At 34.0% G+C, this 20,340-nt stretch overlaps 2 protein-coding genes across 5 annotated transcripts; both read left to right on the top strand.

Moving 5' to 3' along the window:
- Positions 1-1,351: 1,351 nt before the first annotated feature.
- LOC107421117 (uncharacterized) lies at positions 1,352-12,176 on the top strand. Of its 3 annotated transcripts, none has more exons than XM_048476004.2 (18): positions 1,352-1,732; positions 1,836-1,878; positions 3,000-3,121; positions 3,474-3,581; positions 4,221-4,365; positions 4,442-4,533; positions 5,249-5,342; positions 5,487-5,994; positions 6,159-6,301; positions 6,504-6,862; positions 8,048-8,215; positions 9,141-9,431; positions 9,521-9,940; positions 10,022-10,066; positions 10,203-10,288; positions 10,880-10,909; positions 11,320-11,404; positions 11,699-12,176. In XM_048476004.2, exons 1-18 carry the CDS (start codon positions 1,553-1,555, stop codon positions 11,774-11,776), a joined length of 2,997 nt encoding a protein of 998 aa, XP_048331961.2. In that variant the 5' UTR covers positions 1,352-1,552; the 3' UTR covers positions 11,777-12,176. The 3 variants fall into 3 exon arrangements, with proteins under 3 accessions (XP_048331961.2, XP_024930703.3, XP_015885769.3); XM_025074935.3 differs by having other exon boundaries at positions 10,880-10,960; XM_016030283.4 differs by lacking the exon at positions 10,880-10,909.
- A 439-nt stretch (positions 12,177-12,615) lies between these two features.
- On the top strand, positions 12,616-19,058 carry LOC107421116 (NAD kinase 2, chloroplastic). Of its 2 annotated transcripts, none has more exons than XM_048476003.2 (8): positions 12,616-13,055; positions 13,739-15,697; positions 16,805-16,926; positions 17,022-17,163; positions 17,264-17,488; positions 17,885-17,959; positions 18,094-18,195; positions 18,611-19,058. In XM_048476003.2, exons 2-8 carry the CDS (start codon positions 13,859-13,861, stop codon positions 18,812-18,814), a joined length of 2,709 nt encoding a protein of 902 aa, XP_048331960.2. In that variant the 5' UTR covers positions 12,616-13,055; positions 13,739-13,858; the 3' UTR covers positions 18,815-19,058. The 2 variants fall into 2 exon arrangements, with proteins under 2 accessions (XP_048331960.2, XP_015885768.3); XM_016030282.4 differs by having other exon boundaries at positions 12,617-13,089.
- The last annotated feature ends 1,282 nt before the right edge of the window (positions 19,059-20,340 follow it).

Below are 20,340 nucleotides of genomic sequence, written 5' to 3'. Positions count from 1 at the left end.
TTTTCACGTATGATGTACAAAAAGATACCAAATAATAAAATAAGCTGACATTTTTTTAATATTATTTTAAATTATTATTATTATTAAAAGAGTAGTTTTTTTTTTTTTTTTTTTTGGTTGGTTGGTTTTGGCGACTATTCTAGATAATTGCATCCTGATCCATAAAAAAAAAAAAAAAAAAACCAAAAGAAATCGCACGCAAAAACCATCAACGGCTAAGCTAGGGGTGGGTAAAATCCAATCCAACCCGTTCAATCCGCCCAATCCAATCCATTTTTAACGGTTTGGATTGGATTTTTACATCAATTGGATTGGATTGGGTTTAAAATATTATAAATTGTATGGATTGGATTGGTTATGGATTGAAAATATAAATCCAATCCAATCCAATCCAATCCAAATAAAATATTATATAACTAAAAAATTATATATTTTTTATTTTTTTCATTTTTATACATTAATTTTAGAATATTTTTTTCATTTTTATATATTAATTTTAAAATTTTTTTTCCAATTTTATATATTGATTTTTAATATATATAGATAAATTTTTTTTTTCTTTTACATCCCCATATCCCAAATCCCAAATCAAATTGTAAGTTGTAACCCTAAACTAAATATTTACCTTTGTTGCCGCTCACCACCAGTCCATCACCATCGCCATAATATATATATATATATTTTTTACATCCCCATCATATATATATATATATATATATCTACATATATTGTATCCAATTGTTACTTATATATATATATATATATATATATAAATGTTTAAATATAATTTATTGTTAATTTTATTGTTTTGATCTTTGTAGTGAACCTATCAACATTGATTAACTTATGATTTACCAAAGTTTTAAGGTTAAAAAAAAAAAAAGGAATTATGCATTGATTCTTGAGTGAATGAATTTTGACGAATGTATTATTTTACATTATTTGTTCTAACAATTTTAATTTGATTTTATAGGAGTGAGATGATGGTATTAATGTTTGCTATTTAATAAGTGCATGATGTGTATCATTTGCTATATTTTCTTCTTTATTTTTCATTGTAGACTATGTTATATTATTCTAATTGTATTTTATGTTTAGATAATTATAATTTATTATTTATATTTTATATTTGAAAATTTTTTTATTTGTATTATATATTTATAAATTAGTAAGTTTCAAACCGATCAACCAATCCAAACCAAACCGATCATAAATGGTTTGGTTTGGTTTGGATTTAATGCTTCAATGATTTGGTTTGGATTGTAAATTAGAAAAACCGATATGTATGGATTGAGTTGTATTTCAGTCCAAAACCGAACCAACCCAATCCATGCCCACCCGTAGACTAAGCTGAGCTGAAGGGACCAGCATATAAAACCCGAAAACCCTTCCCGCGTTTTCATTTCCTTGAACACTGTTCGAATTGTACTCAGAATCCCCAACTATCCCCAATTCCAAACCTCTCGATTTCGATTCCGGTTCCGAATTCCGAGTCCGGTTCCGGTTCCGATTCACAATTCCGAATCTCCTTCTCTATCTCGGCCGCCGAGTGATGTTGAAGACGAATGCGTTCAAGGGAGCCAATGTCTTCATGTCTCGGAACCTCGTGCCGCCCGAAATCTTCGACGCTCTTCACGACGCTCTCAAGCAAAATGGCGCCGAGGTCTTCCTCTGCTGCGATCCTTCTCGCAACGGCCCCAACGATTTCCACATTATCTCTTCCTTCGATCATGTCTGAATGCGCAAAGCTCCGAATTGCTTTTCGAGTTTTGTAGCTTGCGTTTCTGGTCTCTGAATATTTTGCATTTCGATTTTTTTTCTTTTTTTTTTTTCAGGAGAAGTTTGAGGATCTTAGAGCCAAGGGTTGTAATTTGCTCGGTGAGGTTTCTGGAAAAATTTCGCTGCTTTTTTTGAGTTTGTTTCTTGTTAATTTTTTCTCTTTGCTTGCCTGTTTAGGTTTCAATTGTTGTTTCTATATAGCTTTTGTGATACTATAAGTCTTTTATTGTGGAAATTGGAAAAATGATCACCTTGAGCGTTGAGCATAGTAAAAGTATATTAGCAAGTTATGGTGCAAAATAGCTGCAAATACTATGTTCTGTTTGCCCCAGCTTTTAGGGATAATAATGGTGTTCTAAGATAACTTACTCTCTTATTCAAAAGGAGTACTGAAAAGTTGTGATTAAAAAAAAAAAAAACAAAAAAAAAAAAAACCTAGTAAAGTAGTTGAACTGTAAACAAGTGGAGCAGTGAGTGAGAAAGGGAGTGTTCAGTCCTCAGTCATTGGGGAGGAATTGGAGTACCAGACCTACACCTATTTCGTACCTAAGTTGTGTATCCTGGTCATTGAAAAAGTAGAAAGAAGTTCTGGGGATTCGGTCTAACATCTTTTTGAAAAACGGTGATTTTGGCCTTTAAGAGTTGATAGTAATTGGGAAGGAAGTCATATTGAACAGGTTTCATTTTGTTTTCTATTTTCCATAGAAACAAAAGGATTTGGAAATAAATTTGGTTGCCGTTTCCAAAACCTTATTTAAGAATGATTACATAATAATAAAAAAATATTATTTCTTTTTTAGTTGCTTATATGATTTTTAGTTTATCTAATCCAAAAAAGGAAAACATACATTAAATTTTAGATTTTAATTGAATTCAAACTTGTTTCTGAAGATTGATTGAGAAAATAAGGTTTATTGTGCCACTCTTTTTTCTATTTTCACCGGTTTATTGTTTTCAAGAACAGTAACGAAGCTGGGTTTTGGTATCCTGTCAATTCATGCTTTGATACTTGTTTATCATTGTGTAATAACTAACTCGGATTGTTATTTTGGTTCACTTATGGGGATTCCTATGTGAGCTATCAACTTAAAAGGATATTATCTCAATCATGAGTCCTGCTTTTTGTTTGAATCTTTGTTGGTGGTTGTCTAGATTCTTGACATGATAGTTGATGTCTTACCTAACATGCTGATTTTGGTGCATGTTTGTTTATTGGTCAGGTCCTCAATGTGTGTTTTCCTGTGCAAAAGAGCATAAGGTGCTGCCCAAACAATGGTTTACTTGTTGCCTTGCTATGGATGGTGTCAAGGTTCTTGCTTCTGGTTTTGAGGTGGATGAAAAGGTATTGTGCTCTTGCTACATGAATGTTTGTTTTCAACCTTTGAACTACTACTTAGTACTACAGTTTTGCTAATGGTATCTTATTTAATTACTTGTGCAGTGTTCTAGCTAAATAGTATGATGTGGGGGAATAGTTGCTATGTCCCTCTTACTCCTCCCTGTTAAATTTCTTCACTGAGATGCAGTCATTAGCCAAAAGAAAATTTTATTTACATTTTAGCTATGAAGAAAATTATAATAACAATAGCTATGCATCAGTAAAAGGTGTATTTCATATGCTACTGATCGATCACTTGCACTTTCATGTTTTCTTTTCTCATTAATGCACATATGCACATGCTATAATTTTGCAGGCTAAGATAGAAAAGTTAGTAACAGCAATGGGGGGAGTGTTGCATACCAGAGCATCTTCAGATGTTAACTTTGTCATTGTAAAGAATGTTTTGGCTGCAAAATACAAGGCTAGTTACTCGAATTTACCCTTTTAATAAAAGTATTATATTATATAGTAGTAAATAATTGAGCTTTTGACTTGGTGAAATATATTTATGTGATTATTTATCTTCAGTTTGTTCCTTTACCATTTGAAGTTAATATTTTACTTTGACTTTATGGTGGTTGTAAGAAATGGTTTGTTTCATATAAATTTACAAATAAGATGTATTAATTTTTTTTCTACAGTTGAATTTTTAGTTTGGGATGAATCATTGACATTATCAATTTCTACTTCTGCTTAAGTTATAAATTGGTTTGCCAATATGTGTTGTACAATTTGGTGAACTTTGTATGTGGATTGTTATTGAATCATCCCAAACTAGAAGCAATGGGAAATCGCTTTGAGGTAGTTGGTGAGTAGTATATCATTGTGATGATTGGATTTTATTGGAAAGATAAAATCTGAAAAGAGTTAAAATGATAAAATCTGAAAAGAGTTAAAATGATAAAATCTGAAAAGAGTTAAAATGATAAAATCTGAAAAGAGTTAAAATTGTTTAAACAAGGGTTGTGTATGCTACATAACTAACAATAATTGGTATAGAAATTATTTTTCCCTCTTTAATTTGTTTATTTATTTTGTATATTTATTCATTTTTTTTCAGTGGGCAGTACAAATCTTGAAGAAACCAATTGTAACCATCAATTGGTTATACCAGTGTTGGAATGAACATCGAATTGTTCCTCAAGAATCATTCAGAGTTCTCCCTTTTTCTGGATTGACAATTTGTGTTACCAGAATTCTAGCAGGTCTTTAATTTAGCTATGTATTTATGCCACTCAGGTCAGTCTTTTTTCCTGTGTTGCTAATGTGCTTGATTCTCAGATGAGAGGAAGGAGATAGAAAAGCTTATTATACAAAATGGTGGGAAATATTCTGCTGAACTTACCAAGAAGTGTACTCACCTAATTTCTGAGATATCCTTTTTGTACTTGCTTAAAGGAAGGTGTTTTGTTAGTTTGGATTTTGTGCATATTGTTTCCAGTCTTATGATAAAATCACACTTCTTATTGAAATGTCTATTGGCAAATTTAAATGTATGGACATGGTGCCTTACATTTGTTAGTTGATGTCTCTATTATACTCATTGCTCAGTTTTATAAGTGTCCTTGTCATTGTAATCCCATTTATGGACATTTGTTTTCTGTTCGCATTTGTACCTGTTGGAATTCCATATTTTAACGTAGGCACAACCCTTAGGTTTTATTAAAATTGCAAGGATCCTTTGTTCGCTGAAAATAATTACATTGGACTCCTTTAAAATAGAAAATAAATAGTGACACTCTCCTTCCATATCTTACTCTTAATTTTCAAGAGAGTAATATTATTGTTAATAATTTTTTTTTGAAGTTTAATTTAGATTTTTGTTGTGGGGAGGCTCATGTTTTCTAGCAAAACTTGAAAGGTGTGCATAAGCTTTTAAAATATAATTAAGCATTTTTTTTTTTAAATTTTTAAATGCAACTTAACAGTTGATAGTCAGAGGAAGTTTTGTGTAATTATTTTTGGTCAAAAGGAGGTTTGTGTGATATTTAGGAAAATATAAGGTCTTTGTTTAACTTTCCCACAAACACATACACACAATATATATTATTCAAGCTTACATGAATTTGTTCTCTTGACTGTTTATAAGCTCCTGAAGGTGATAAATATAAGGTTGCACGAAGATGGGGCCACATTCGTGTTGTCACTCGGAAATGGTTTGATCAATCTCTTGCTAGAAGAGGTAATGCTTTACTATAACTTCTGGTAGTCTTTGAATTCATGTAGTAAAACAGTGCTTATTGTTCATCCTGTTCCCCTCAAAGATTCAACTAATTGTATCTGACCAAGAATTTATCCTTCTTTTTTGCCCACTCCTGATGGATAGCATGTCTTAATGAGGAGTCCTATCCTGTTCCGGGTAGTTCTGAATCTTCAAATAAAATTGCAAGGGGTTCTGTGAAGATGCAGCTTAGTAGTCAAGGTAAAGGTATTGGGAATTTGCAGTCTACATCATCATCAGTGGCTGGAGATCCGAATTTACCAGGAGGTTCTTGTGGTGGATTTGTAGATCCGGATATGGAAGCTACTCTCTCACAAAACATAGGTTCTGTATTTTCTGTTACCCCTGTCACTGAGAAAGAAGAGGATAGTGAAGTACCTACAGTGCAGCCCAAAGTTGAAAAGAACCTAACAAATCTTGATGATTGTGTTGCCAATGATTCTCAATCTGAAGATAGTGACCTTTACTTGTCCGAGTGCAGAATTTTACTTGTTGGATTCGAAGCTTCTGAAATGCGCAGATTAGTTAATATGGTTCGCAGAGGTGGAGGCTCCCGGTATATTCTGTTTAATGATAAATTGACACACATAGTAGTTGGAACTCCTTCAGAGAAGTAAGGTTCTCTAATTTTAATTCTTTCTTCTTCTCTATGCAACTTTAATTGGTTCTGGTACAACCTGATGTTACTTTGTATGGTATCTTCTGGGCTTGGTGATTTAAGTGGATCCATATTCCTGTAGTTGGTTTGTTTCTCTTACAAGGTTTTATGATTTGCAGTGAAAAGAAGGAGGTAAGGGGCCTTGCTGCTATGGGTGTCATTCATGTGGTGAGAACCACTTGGCTTGAAGATTGTGATCGTGAAAAGAAAGAGATCCCTGTTTTTCAGAGGCACATTGCCAGTGATTTACTTCTTCCTAAAGGTTTGCTTATTACCATGTCATAAGTCTCTGTTTCTGGTTTTATCATCATGTTTCAAGTTTGTTTGTGCTACTAGTTCCATCGTTATTATCTCTGTCATTGAAAGTTTTGGCCTCTTGTTCTTTCTGATGTGTCTGTAATGGATTTTATTTGTGTTCACTAATCATAAATCCTAACTGCATTACTGTGTATGCTCTATCAAAGGAGCGCTGACAGGCATGACTAGTATCAATCAAGTTAGAATATCTGCTGCTCATCTTAGCGTGCCATCTAATCGATTACCAGGGAATACAAGTGTTGGAACTGGAATGCCATCATCATCAGATAAAATCAGAGAAGAGAAACCCCAAGTCAACATGAAAGGTGACAGCTTAATGGAAACAGTGACAAGATCATCTCAGCAGAGTCAACTTTCTGTTGGAAATATTAAAAGTAAGGGTCAAATAGATGCTAGAAACAAGGCTCGACCAAATATACATCATGATTCAGTTCAGAATGGGAAGTTGTCAAGTGTATTTAAGGGCAAAATATTTTGCTTCTCAAATTCCTTTCCTGAAGATAGGGTAAGTTTTTAAAGTTCATATTTTGTTTGTTGAGTTCTCACAAGTTAACAATGCAAATGCACATTGTAAATTAAGAAAAAATTGGGGAAGTATTTTGAGAATGTGGTCCCTGCATTGCCACAATGTAACCTTGTGAGTGAATAACGAAAAGATATTTCATGCAAAATGTGTAGGAGAGGGAGAGTACAACCTAAACAGGCTTCTGCTGTGAAGCTTAGGTTGATGTGAAAAGATCATTCCAGTGGATTGTGGGATAACATGTCATTGAAGATGCCTATGTTATAGGAAAACTCAACAATGTAGATCAAGTCGGACAACTAATACCCTGTTTTACTGTTTCATGAGCAAGCAGTAGAAATTTTAACAGAATGCATGCTTTATGTGAATAAGTAGAAAGAAGATAGCATATCTAAGATTAACCAAGGACCTGTGATATATCATAATTCAGTTACCTTGTCAGAATTGATTGTCTCAAATGCTTAAGTTAATAGATGTGCTCAACAATGTATATCAAGCTAATACATAAAGGAAATTAACCATTTTTAGGTAAGTTGGATCTAGATTTGGGTTATGCAAACCTGTAATAATCTGAATTTTGTTAAATTACTTATTCTTTGCAAAAGAAAATTTACATTTAATAGAACGATAAGATGTCTGGATGTTGTTTTTTTCCCCTGCATGTACGTATTAACTATTTAGTCTCAGTTGGAATCTAGGAGGTTCGATGAAGGATAAAACATGTAATGGTTGCTTTTAATATGCGCTTTAAAATTAGATGTGAATATCTAACAACTTAAAACTTTTAGCTATATTCTCATGCTGACATTTTTATGACAGCAGTTTTAAGATGTTGTTTACATATTATTAAATGTCATGTCATTTCATAGAATTTCTATGGTTGATAATCAGTTTTAAAAGAGTTTCTACTGTTTTCTGTAAAATTGGATTTTGTGATGAAAATGATTTATTTAATAGTAGAACTTCAATGGTCATCCTTGAAGCGTTGAACTGCTTATTTGTTCTTTTCTATCTTGTAGCATCTGACCTGAATTTTGCTTGGTGACATTGTTTCTTGTTCCGGTCTTGACTTTTACTTCAGCCCCCCTCTTTGTTTTATTTATTGGTTTTGTTGTTATTTACTTTTTCGAAAGGTGATATTTTTTTATTTTGGATCTTTTCTGCCAGAAAGCTGAAATCATTCAATGGGTAAATCAAGGAGGAGGAGAGGTAGTTGATGATCATTTAAAACAGAGTGTGCATTTCACTATTGAGTGTCATGGTGTTGTTCCAAAATCTACGGATGCCCTTCAAATTACCTATGTATCAAGTCACTGGATCCGTTCTTGTTTAGAGGTATACTTGAATGGTTATAAATGCATTTTTCTTTCTCAATATCTACTATGAATTTTTCCTTTGATATACTTTTGTGGATTATATCATGGTCTATAATATCAAGCAACCATATGCGGCTGCCAAGTTTGCTGAATGAATATATATATATATATATATATATGCATCCATGATAGACCCAATATTTGGTTTGCTTATGTTTCTTAAGAGGGAAAATGAAAATGGAAAGAATTGATTTGCTCAGTTTGACTGTGAGGATGAGTATTGATTGGAGAATGTAATGCATTTTGCTTGAAGTCTTCAAAATTTTTGGCCTAACAACTTTGGTGATTTTTATTGGCCTTACTTTCTCTAAGCCTTTGCCTTTGCCAAATGGCTCTTTCTCTTTCTGTTGGATTTTCTGGTAAGTTATAGTTTGTTTTAACCATTATTATGTTTGTTATTACATGGAAATGGAACCTGGTCTCCCTGAATAAGGAATTTGGCAAGTGGATAGTGGATGTGGAATGCAGTATTTGAAGTTAGCGGTTATGCATTTAGCCATCCATACAGTTAATAAAAAAAAAAAAAAAAACGAACAGGCTGGTGAATGGTCACAAAAAATGTTGAATGAACAGGCCCTTCGACTGCAGCTTTCTTGTCAATAATATGTTTTTGCTTACTTAACTAGTTTAAATTACTTATGAAATGATTTGTAAAGTTCAATGCTTATATTTTCCTCTTAATCAGCAAAGATTGAATTTATGGTGTTCTTAAATGTCATGTTAATTATTTATCATCTGAGGCAAGGTGTAGATGTCTAAAGTTGTCCATTATTGACTTTATATGTCTAAACCTGATAGCTACAGTGGAATATTTTATCTGTTCTGATTTCTGCTCACACATCCTTTCTAAGAAACACTAATGGATTTAAATATTGGATTTGAAGGATGGACGCTTGCTGGATGTTAGTAGTCACATTCTCTATTCTCCACTTCCATGCCGGATTCCTTTACCTGGATTTGAAAGCTTTCGGTTTTGTGTTTCGCAATATGAAGAGAAAGATAGACTGTTATTGAGAAATTTATGTTTTGTTCTTGGAGCTAAATTTGTAGAAAAATTGACCAAGAAGGTCACCCATCTATTGTGCAAATTTGTGAATGGACCAAAATACGAGGCTGCTTGTAAATGGGGGATACACTCGATTACATCCGAGTGGATATTTGAGTGTGTCAAGCAGGTATAACTGAATCAATGCCTATATGTGCATGAAGATCTTATCTTTTTTAACTGTAATAAAGTATGTTTACAGTTTTCAGTGTTTGGCAGAATAGGGTTGTTCCTCTGGATTCATTCTGTCCAAAAGAAGTCAGTGCGCAAGACCAAGAGGCAGGGTTGTGTACATTCAGTCAGTTTCCTACACAAGCTGTCAGAATGATATCTAGAGACACTCCATCTCAGATTCCAAGTCAATTAGAAGACATGAGAAACTCACCAACTGAAAGCATTGGTTGCAAAACTGGCAGCCTCAGGGAAGAGGCCGAACAATTAAGTTCTTTTAGTAAAAAGGCAAGGGTTTTGGAAAATGTTGGCAAAAAGGGCTTACTTTCTTCTGAGACACATTTAAGTCTTCCTATCTGCAATATGAATTCAGCTGAAGACAACATGGCAAAGGATACAGATGAAGTGTCACATGTTGTTCCTGATGTTGCTGCAGCCATTGAGGACTTGTTGGAGCAGACAAGCAAGGTAAAATTATTGATACTCCTTGAGTTGCTTTAGATGCTTAAGTTTATTTGTCTTCTTATTTTTGTCTGTTTCCTTTCTTAGATTCAGGATCCAAATTCACCAGGGAGGACCGAATGCAGTAAAAATGTATCCTTTATTATTATTATTGTTGTTGTTGTTGTTGTTGATGTTATTATTGTTATTCTATTTTATTTATAACTTTTCAAAATAAGTTTAGTAGTGTTATTTTTTGCATCAATTGAAATCCTTGACAATAAAACAGCTTTTCTCATCTAGTTGTTCAACCCTTGGTCAAGACCATTCAGATACACACACTGTCATTGGGTTATCAAAGCACTGGTTAAACAGGTGACAGCTCGTCTGATTCGTTTGCAAATTATTTTACTTTAATTGTAGCTTTGTTGTTGTTGAGGTGAAAGGAAATGAGAAGCGGTCTGCTTCATGAGTCCAAAAATATTGGTAACTGTTTTCTGCTAATCTAACTTTTTTCTCAATGGCAAAATTTTTTCAATGTCTTGCTGTAAAGCAAGTCTTTATTTCAACTGAGTGGGGTCTTCCCTGTGCATCCATTTTTGCCTTCGGGTTTATCTGAAACAATTTCTTCAAACATATTTTTGATAGTTATATCCTTCCACACTACTATATTTAAAGAATTTGCATGTAATGTATTTACTTTACTGTATGTTAGTCTGAAAATTGTAATTATTCCTTTCTGTTCTTCCGCATATCTCCCATCTCATCTTCTCTGTCAAGAACCAAGAGTACCTGTCGTAGATGTCTTTGCTAACATATTTAAAAGTTGGGTCATAAAAATTTTTGCCCACATGGACTTTATACTTGTGTCCTTGCGTTGACATTTTCATTGACAAACTAATTTTGGTTTCAATTCCGATCTCACAGTTGATGCTTGACATCTCTTTATTTTTGATTGTGCTTCAGAGAGTTTCTTATCAAATTTGTGGATTGGAAGTATGGCTTGATCTCTGACCCATATTCTCAGGCTCAATTTATGGCTACATGGTTGTGTTAGCTTCCCTTTTTGTAGTGCTTGTGTACATTCTTGACACCAGCATCTCAAGGCTGTGGGACATTTGGTTCCATTTTCTGTGTCCTGATAATCAATAAGCTTTACAATTCAGATGATAGGCTGATAGGCACTCTGGTGGCTTTACTGCTATATATAATTATTTCTTATGTTTTCCAACTTAAAAAGCGGACAATTAATGAAATCCATACACAAGTCAGTCAGTATGGGATTTGCATATAAATACGTCAATTGACACCATCATGAGGAATTTTGCAAGATAAAATTTGCCACTATAAGGATTATTATCTGATAAAGTTTGCCGCAGAAAGAGTAACTATTTTTCTTGATTTAGGACTGGGAGAAAAGATGACATCTACAAGTCTTCTGGAGACGGAAATGGATATGATGGTTTTAGTGAAACACAGACTGATTCTCAGGTTTCAAATTTTACTAGTTTGTAGATCCTTTTGTTTCTTTGTTTGCATTGACAAGCACAATATATGGTTACGTGATTCATAAGATGCTAAGTTTGTCATTTATATATTGACTTGATGTGAGAAGCTAGTTTTACTTCAATCCATGAACTTTCAAAAACATATTCACCCAAAAAAAAAAAAAAAAAAAAAAAAAAACTTTCAAAAACACATTTATAACTGATGTTAGGCTGAAGCTCATTTTATTGCCAGTGGATGTTCCATCTTGATGAGAGTCCTTGATGTTGTAAAATGCAGATCGTTGGTTATGAAGAAGATTTATCAGGCAGACAAATGCTTATAGACAGGGTTCGAACACGGAGTAGCATGACTTGAAAATAACAGTATGCCCCTCGTATAATAGAAAAACGTTGCAGGTATAGCGTACAAAATGCTTATCCAAGGTTTGGCTATTGATCTTGGTATCGTTCAGCGAATGATACGGCAGAATTTCTTTTCTGCACCGACGCAAATTTCTTTGGGAGGTCAAGACAGAGATTTTGTTAGCAACTGTATCCATTGTACATGGCTTCTTTTTTTTTTTTTTTTTTGGTATCCAAATTTTATGTTTCAGTTAGTGTATATATATGTTCCAACCATAAAATTGGTCCTTAAACCCTCTTGTTTTGGAACATTGAATCCACAATGCAAAGGAGAAAGAAAAACAACAATGCTCAGCATTTGCAATTAGAAATTAAAAGTTTTATATGTACATATTTGTTCTTATTTTTATGTTTATGTCTTTGTATTCCTCATATATATATATATATATATTTGAATAAATTATATTCCTCATATTGGAATTTATGTATATATTCACGTCAATCTTTTCCTTTTCTTAATTTAATTTTAAACGTAAATGAAAATTTTATTCTTATGTTCTTGGATGCATCTATGATTTAAGCAATCAGCCAGTGAATTGTCTAATTTATGCAAATATTATATATGAGAAGATATTTGATGCAAATAAGTCCTTTTTATGTGGGCTCAGTTGCGCTAGTGCCCTAGATAGCAATGATATGACGTGACTTGTTAATTATCTTTCTCTTTTTGAAATTTTTTTGTGATAAATTAAAATTTTATGTGGGGGAAAATAAATAACATGAAAGAAGGGAATCATCGACCACCACTAATGTTGGGGGCAAAGGAAAATTGACAAAAACACAAATATAGAACAGTCCAATCCAATTACATTTATCCAATATATACAGCTAGGCAATTTCTGACCATGTTGTAATGTTCACGCACCATATTCTATTTTCTCATCATCCAAACACCATTTTTACGTGAAAATAAAAATATCGCCCCCCAGCTCAAACCCCAACAAAAAAAGACAAAAAAAACAAAAAAAAAAGAGAGAAAAGAAAATTCGTATGGTGGTAGCATGTTGCTTCATGTGCCACTTGTCCGCCATCGTCGAAATGAATCGGTATCCAGTTGCCACCGGAATTTCATCGTCGCCGTCGCCGTCACCTTACCATCTGTGTCCTTATAAGGCAACTAGTCAGTTGGCATGGAGCAGCAACCAATTCGGATTCGGGTTCCGGTCCGAGTTTCAGAGGAACGAGCGGTTCAAGAAGCGCCTTAAGTTCGTCGTCAGTGCTGAGTTCTCAAGGTCATTAGCTCCCAGTTTCGGCTTAGATTCTCAGGTCGCATGTTCTTTACAGCCGGTTGCTGAGTTTCTTCATTTTTAATTTCAATTTTAATTTTGGTATTGAATGTCGTCCGCAATTTGAATTTGCTTTTTCTAGTTGATGTTCAACTTAAGAAATGATGTGGAACATATTAAATGAGGGAGTCATATTTGCTTTGCAGTTACTCTGAAATTGCTGTCAAAAATCATTCGTGTTCATCATCAAAATTCTCAATTATTTTTTTATTTTTGTTCTCTTTTTATTTTTATTTTTTTTTCTGTTGCGAATCAATTTGCAATAAAATTTTTTATTTTTATCTTTATATTCCTAGAAGGCATTCCTTTTGTTGTCTTGTTTAATTAGCTAGTGGACTCTTGAAATACTGAAATTTTGTTGAAGTGTTAGCTGTAGTTGGGGTATAACTAGTGTCTACTCCAAATGTTCTTATTCGTTTTGTAAAGCTCCAATTTGAATCAACTGAATTATTTTTCTATTGCTTCATTACTCTGCATCCATGTCTTAACGTGCTTTGATCTGGTTTTGTTGCTTATGAAAAGAAATAATTCTCCAAATTTTGTTATGATGCTTCGTTAGTCGCTTTCTTGTTTGTAATTGGTGAAAAAAATAATGATGAAAATTCTGCTTTTTTGTTCTCAATTTGTAGACTGTCCAGCCTCATGATCCATCACAATTGCCTTGGGTGGGTCCAGTTCCAGGAGATATAGCAGAAGTCGAGGCATATTGTAGAATATTTCGAAATGCGGAATGGCTTCATACTGCCCTAATGGACACATTGTGCAATCCTATGACTGGTGAATGTAATGTTTCGTATGATTCACCATCAGATGGAAAACCATTGTCGGAGGATAAAATAGTCTCGGTGCTTGGCTGTATGGTCTCCCTCCTGAACAAAGGGAGAGAGGATGTTCTTTCTGGAAGATCTTCCATTATGAATTCCTTTAACATTGCAGATGTAAGTGGAATGGAGGATGAGCTTCCTCCACTTGCCATTTTCAGGTGTGAGATGAAAAGGTGTTGTGAGAGCTTGCATGTTGCTTTAGAGAACTATTTGATGCCTGGTGATGAGCGGAGCTTACATGTTTGGAGGAAACTTCAGAGACTTAAGAATGTCTGCTATGACTCTGGCTTTCCTCGTGGAGAGGATTATCCCAGCCAGATGCTGTTTGCAAATTGGAGTCCTGTTTACTTGTCCACTTCTAAAGAAGACATAGGGTCCAATGATTCTGAGGTTGCTTTCTGGAAGGGTGGCCAAGTAACTGAAGAAGGTCTGAACTGGTTAGTGATGAAAGGGTATAAAACCATAGTTGATTTAAGAGCAGAGAATGTAAAAGATAACTTTTATGAAGCAGCCACAAATGATGCTATTGCTTCTGGGAAAATTGAATTGGTCAAAATTCCAGTTGAAGTTGGGACTGCACCTTCAATGGAGCAGGTCGAGAAGTTTGCATCTTTAGTTTCAGATTGTAGTAAGAGGCCTATCTATCTCCATAGTAAGGAAGGAATTTGGAGAACTTCTGCTATGGTCTCAAGATGGAAACAGTACATGACTCGCTGTGCTTTACAGTCTGTCTCCAGTCAATCAATCACTCCCAATGATGTGTTACCAAAACATACAAATGGAACAGGAGAAGGGCAGAAATCTTCGATTACCAAGAATGGGTCCCTCCTTAAAAAAAAAGTTGAGTCATTTCAAGAGAGTTCATACATGATCAATGGTTTAAATGGAGTAAACCATGAAAATGGCTCTCCAAACAGGGAGAAGATGAATCAAAACTCAAATGGTGTCAACAATGACCTTTTCTCTGTCCAAAGTTCGATCTCACAGGAAACTGATAATGATGGAGAAGGATCAATAGCCAACTTCTCTGAGGGAATTGACCCGTTAATGTCTCAGGTTCCTCCTTGCAATATTTTCTCCAGAAAAGAAATGTCCAGGTTCCTTATGAGTAGGAAGGTCTCACCTCCCAGTTATTTTAGTTACCAGTTGAAAATGCTGGAGAAGTTGCCTATTTCAAGAACGATGCGGATTGGGACAATGCGAAGACGTAAAGTTCCGAGTACAGATCCAGTGCCTGAAACTGTGGAGGCAGGGAGTCCTGAAAGGTCACCTGACAGAAATAACGTTACTGTACAGCTCCAGCACTCTGCTGATGTCAGTGTAAAATATTCGTCCTGTGATAATTGTGTTTCTACTGGTTCAGTTGTGAATGGATTTGGCAATGGGAATGGTTCCATAGTGGGGGCCAAGATATCTAGCATTGGAAATAATAACCATAGTGAGCATGCTGTATCTAAATCAGTGGAGGGTCAGAAAAGCAATGGTGGAGTGGCTTCAGTTTCAGTTGATGATGAAGTGTGTCCAATTGAAGGAGATATGTGTGCTTCCACAACTGGTGTTGTGAGGGTTCAATCAAGAAAGAAAGCAGAAATGTTCCTGGTTCGAACAGATGGATTCACATGTTCCAGAGAAAAAGTAACAGAATCCTCCTTAGCCTTCACCCATCCGAGCACCCAGCAACAGATGCTTATGTGGAAAACTGTGCCAAAGACTGTACTACTGTTGAAGAAGCTTGGGCAAGAACTGATGGAAGAAGCTAAAGAGGTACCATTTGATAATATTGAAAATAAATACTTGAAGTAATGCTCTTCTTTTATGTAGAACTGTATAACATGTAATACTAGAACTAGTTAATGTTATTAGTGTGCTATCAGGCATTAAGAATTTACGCATGCAGGACTATATTCAGTTTGTGGTATGTAGTTATTCAATAAAGCATGTAACTACATCCTATAAGCTTCATGAAACTCAAACAATTAAACTGAATCGATTTTGACTGTCCTTAATGGAACAATGTTTGCATTGAGTTTCAGTTGTGATTACTTCTAAGTTAAATAAATCATGGTCATGACCAAGACAGTCGACTTAAGTTTTGAAAATCTTTAGTAGAATTGTTGTTTCATATCATGTTGATGCTTCTGATGAAAAGCTGTTGCAAAATTTTCAGGATTTAGATGCATAGCTTAATTTATTGTTTTCCCCCCTTTCCTTTCCATGAATTTCTTGATATGTTGTCTTACGTGCATGCATGCTTTTTATTATTATTATTATTATTATTATTATTATTTATAGTAGGCTTTTCACTGGATGATAGTGCGTGGAAATACCTTTCCCTCGTTCCCCCTATATATTTTTCCCTATATATTGAGGGATATGATTTAATTTAGTAAGAAGAATTGGTTTCCTTTCTTGCTTTATATCTTGTTCAAATGGTCCTCATTTTCCCCCATTAACAGAAAATTTTCTTAGTTTTCTTTCCTTATCTATTAATTGTTTCATTTTTTTCCCCCTAAATTTCCCCAAAGTGTTATTTATTCTTGTTAAATTGAAAATATTTTATGATAGTATGTGCCGAATATTTGGCTAATAACAAGGTGTCTGAACAAGAAAGGAATTACAGTATGATTTCATTTTTCACTTGGTATTTTATCTTGCACCTACAATTTCAACCATTAAGCTGTAAGCTTTTATAGTAAATCATACAAATATATTCTTATTTAAGTCTTTTCTAGATAAAGTACATGTTCAAGGTAATTGGTCTTCATATGGATAGTGTATTGAAGGATATCTGGTTCATAATAATATTAAAATTTATATGTAATGTAGTCATATGATTATAAATTTGACTTCTTTACTGTATCTGATGTGTAGGTTGCCTCATTCTTGTACTACCAAGAGAATATGCATGTTCTGGTGGAACCTGATGTGCATGACATATTTGCAAGAATCCCAGGATTTGGATTTGTTCAGACATTTTATAGTCAAGATACCAGGTATTGAACTTTTTATCTAATAGTGCAACAACATAGGATATTTTATAATACCCTATACCTCACTGGAAATTTCTTTCTGTGAGCCTATAATTCAGCGATCTACATGAGAGGGTAGATTTTGTTGCATGCTTGGGGGGAGATGGGGTTATTCTTCATGCATCAAACATATTCAGAGATGCAGTTCCTCCGGTTGTATCTTTCAATCTTGGATCCCTTGGATTTCTGACTTCCCATAGTGTAAGAATTCTTAATTTTTCTGCTCTTTTATTTATTACTGGTTGATGTGTCCTTCTAAATTGTTCAATTCTCTGACTACTATAATTTTACCCTCTTATAGTTTGATGACTATAAGCAGGACTTAAGACAGGTCATCCATGGGAATAACACACGGGATGGTGTCTATATAACTCTCAGAATGCGCCTCCGATGTGAAATTTTTCGAAATGGTAAAGCAGTGCCTGGCAAAGTATTTGATGTCTTAAATGAAGTTGTTGTCGATCGGGGTTCTAACCCCTACCTTTCTAAGATTGAATGTTATGAACATGACCGGCTTATAACCAAGGTGGGTTTATTGAATACTTTGATTTAGAATAACAATTTCGATTGTGTTAAATTATGCCATCAACTTTACTTTGCGAGTCTGCATAGATGTTGTACTTTGCTTTCTTGTCAAGCTTTTGTTAAAGAGTAATACTATAGGCAATAACTACATTGACCAAATTTTTTATAACAAGCGATGTGGTATCATTTTAATTGTTAAAAACTAAATAAGGACCCTCCAAATTTAAGTGGGATCAAATATAAACTATAAACAGTGGCATATCTCTTGGTATGCAAATTTTTGCAAACAAAGTTTGTGATGAGCAACTATTAATTAGGCTGCATCTGAAATATTTCCGAGGAAAAGCATATATGACGTTTCCCCATTCTTTTGATTGACCTAAACTGTGTTTTTTAGGTGCAAGGTGATGGAGTCATTGTAGCCACACCTACAGGAAGTACTGCATACTCTACTGCTGCAGGAGGTTCCATGGTAAGCTTGTGCATATGAATTTGTTCACTGTTTTATAGTTTATATTGAAGTCACATTTTCTGTTATTTGTTGCTGTCATTTCCATTTGTTTCCATGACATGGTGCGTCTGACCTGGGATAATATTAAAATTTAGGTGCATCCAAATGTTCCTTGCATGTTGTTTACACCGATCTGCCCGCACTCCCTCTCTTTTAGACCAGTGATACTTCCCGATTCTGCACGGCTTGAATTAAAGGTAATCTGTTTCTGTGTATCTTGTTATGAATGTAGTTATATCTGGCTATTAATGGTAAACTGTATTAATCTGCATTTTGTTGTTTGTTCTTAATATTCATATTTCATATCCTAGTCTTCGAACAGTAAACCGCACTTGCTATTCAACTATTATATCAAATGGTGTTTTCATAAATTCCTGGGATTCTCATGTCAATTACATGCATATGTTATCTCAAAACTATGATTTTACACATCATATATTGCCACTGATACATAGGAACTGCTGGTCTGGATTTAATTCTTGGAAAAAGGAGATTTGTGTCCATTTTACCATGCTTGTTTTTTCTTAAAATGTTTATCATTGATCCACCTGTGAATGATGTTTTGCATAAAGAAAATTATTCATTGGAGATTGACACGGTGTATTTGGACAGATTCCGGATGATGCTCGGAGCAATGCATGGGTTTCTTTTGATGGGAAGAGACGACAGCAACTTTCGAGAGGAGATTCTGTTCGGATATCAATGAGCCAGCACCCACTTCCAACTGTTAACAAGTGTGACCAAACTGGGGATTGGTTTCATAGCTTGATTCGCTGCCTAAATTGGAATGAGAGGCAAGATCAAAAGGCATTTTGAATCCTCCAAAACTGAAGGAAATCGTACTAGTTTTCCACCCTGGTTTAAGGTTCCTGTAAATTTAATGTACATATTGTAAATCTAGAAAATTACAGAAAAGAGAAACCTTTACAGAGAGTAGATATGATCCATTTTTCGCTTAGCTCCCACGAGAGGGTGGAACTGGCAAATTTTTTTTTTTTTTTAATAGCCAAATGTATAATTATACTATCATTATACGGCAATAAAAATGAACTTTTTATCCCTTTCTGGATCTAAAATTATTATTACTATTTATTCCCTTCTCAAATGTCTCTTTCGCCGCCAGCCCTATCACGATAATGCAACTTGTTTTGGTGTTTCATGTCTTGTGAGTCATCAAATAACATACATGCATATATTGTAATATTCTGTGTTACATCTAATAAGGACCGTTGGATTTACTTGAATTTATTTAAGCCAAATGATTCGTAATTCAGGAATAAAATATATATAATAACCCATAAGTTATATACAGTTTGATAGATAAATTATATATAATTTGATGCTGATTTACATTGTAATATACACATCTACCGTGTCTATATCTCTATATGTATATAATTTTGATTATTGATAACATTTTGATATGATAAAATATTAATTAGAGCAAAATGGAAAATGCAATAAATTTTATATTTGTTTTATCTCATGTTTTCACTTAGATATCTATAATTTTGTTTTCCTAAGCTGACATGACATGTCCTTTTCACAAATCTCCCATGAAGTATTTACCTTATCAAAGTTCAAAGGCAACATCTTTGGTTGATAATAATACATGTATATGTAAACACTTACACACACATATATATATATATACACGTATAATTTTTTTCTTCTATATGGGATGGAGCCCTAGATTGTGCGCATGGCAGCACGCATATCCTGAGTTGGATATGGGTTGAAATGATTTTAATGCATATTCAATACCGAAGGATACGTATGTTGCCACTTAACATAACATAAACTCTGTTGTTTAAGATAAAATTATTATACACATATGTAAGACAATTTTACTATACGCATATCAATATTTATTATTTGGTTGCATGTATCTAATATCTATCATTTCTGATTACATGAATAATATAAAGTTATTTATTACATGTATCCGTATGGTAGAATAACTATATATATATATATATATATATATTTATAGATATACACACACATAAGCATTCAAAAGACACAGCAAGAAGCTGAGGACAAGATCTTTGCCCGATCACAATATTCCAGGGACAATTTGATATTATCCTGTGCAGTGCATTTTCTGGTCCTCACAACGATAAAGGATGGTTCCACTCGTTTGAAATTGTCTGTTGGACTGAATATCCAAAATGCTCCTCCCTTAAAGAAAGGCAGAAATTTTGTGGATATCTCATATTTTATATTAATAAAGCTGTTCATACTTGATATTTTTATACTATATAATGCATGGGTGTTTTGGAAGCAAACCTGGAACTGAATATATATGCTTTACTTAAATAGGATAAAAAGGTGGATCTTGT

This window comes from Ziziphus jujuba, chromosome 5, assembly GCF_031755915.1.
Source record: "Ziziphus jujuba cultivar Dongzao chromosome 5, ASM3175591v1".
Taxonomy (NCBI): domain Eukaryota; kingdom Viridiplantae; phylum Streptophyta; class Magnoliopsida; order Rosales; family Rhamnaceae; genus Ziziphus; species Ziziphus jujuba.
Note: the sequence above shows the minus strand (reverse complement) of the source record. Positions and strands in the feature narration are given on the sequence as shown.

Excerpts from the sequence above, each read along its gene's own strand:
- LOC107421116 (XM_016030282.4), top strand. The coding sequence starts at position 12,814 with ATGGTGGTAGCATGTTGCTTCATGTGCCACTTGTCCGCCATCGTCGAA. Across the intron at positions 13,090-13,738 it reads GTTTCGGCTTAGATTCTCAG|ACTGTCCAGCCTCATGATCC; the intron begins GTCGCATGTTCT and ends CTCAATTTGTAG. Across the intron at positions 18,196-18,610 it reads CTGCACGGCTTGAATTAAAG|ATTCCGGATGATGCTCGGAG; the intron begins GTAATCTGTTTC and ends GTATTTGGACAG.
- LOC107421117 (XM_025074935.3), top strand. The coding sequence starts at position 1,553 with ATGTTGAAGACGAATGCGTTCAAGGGAGCCAATGTCTTCATGTCTCGG. Across the intron at positions 1,733-1,835 it reads TTATCTCTTCCTTCGATCAT|GAGAAGTTTGAGGATCTTAG; the intron begins GTCTGAATGCGC and ends TTTTTTTTTCAG. Across the intron at positions 10,961-11,319 it reads GCTCAATTTATGGCTACATG|GACTGGGAGAAAAGATGACA; the intron begins GTTGTGTTAGCT and ends TTCTTGATTTAG.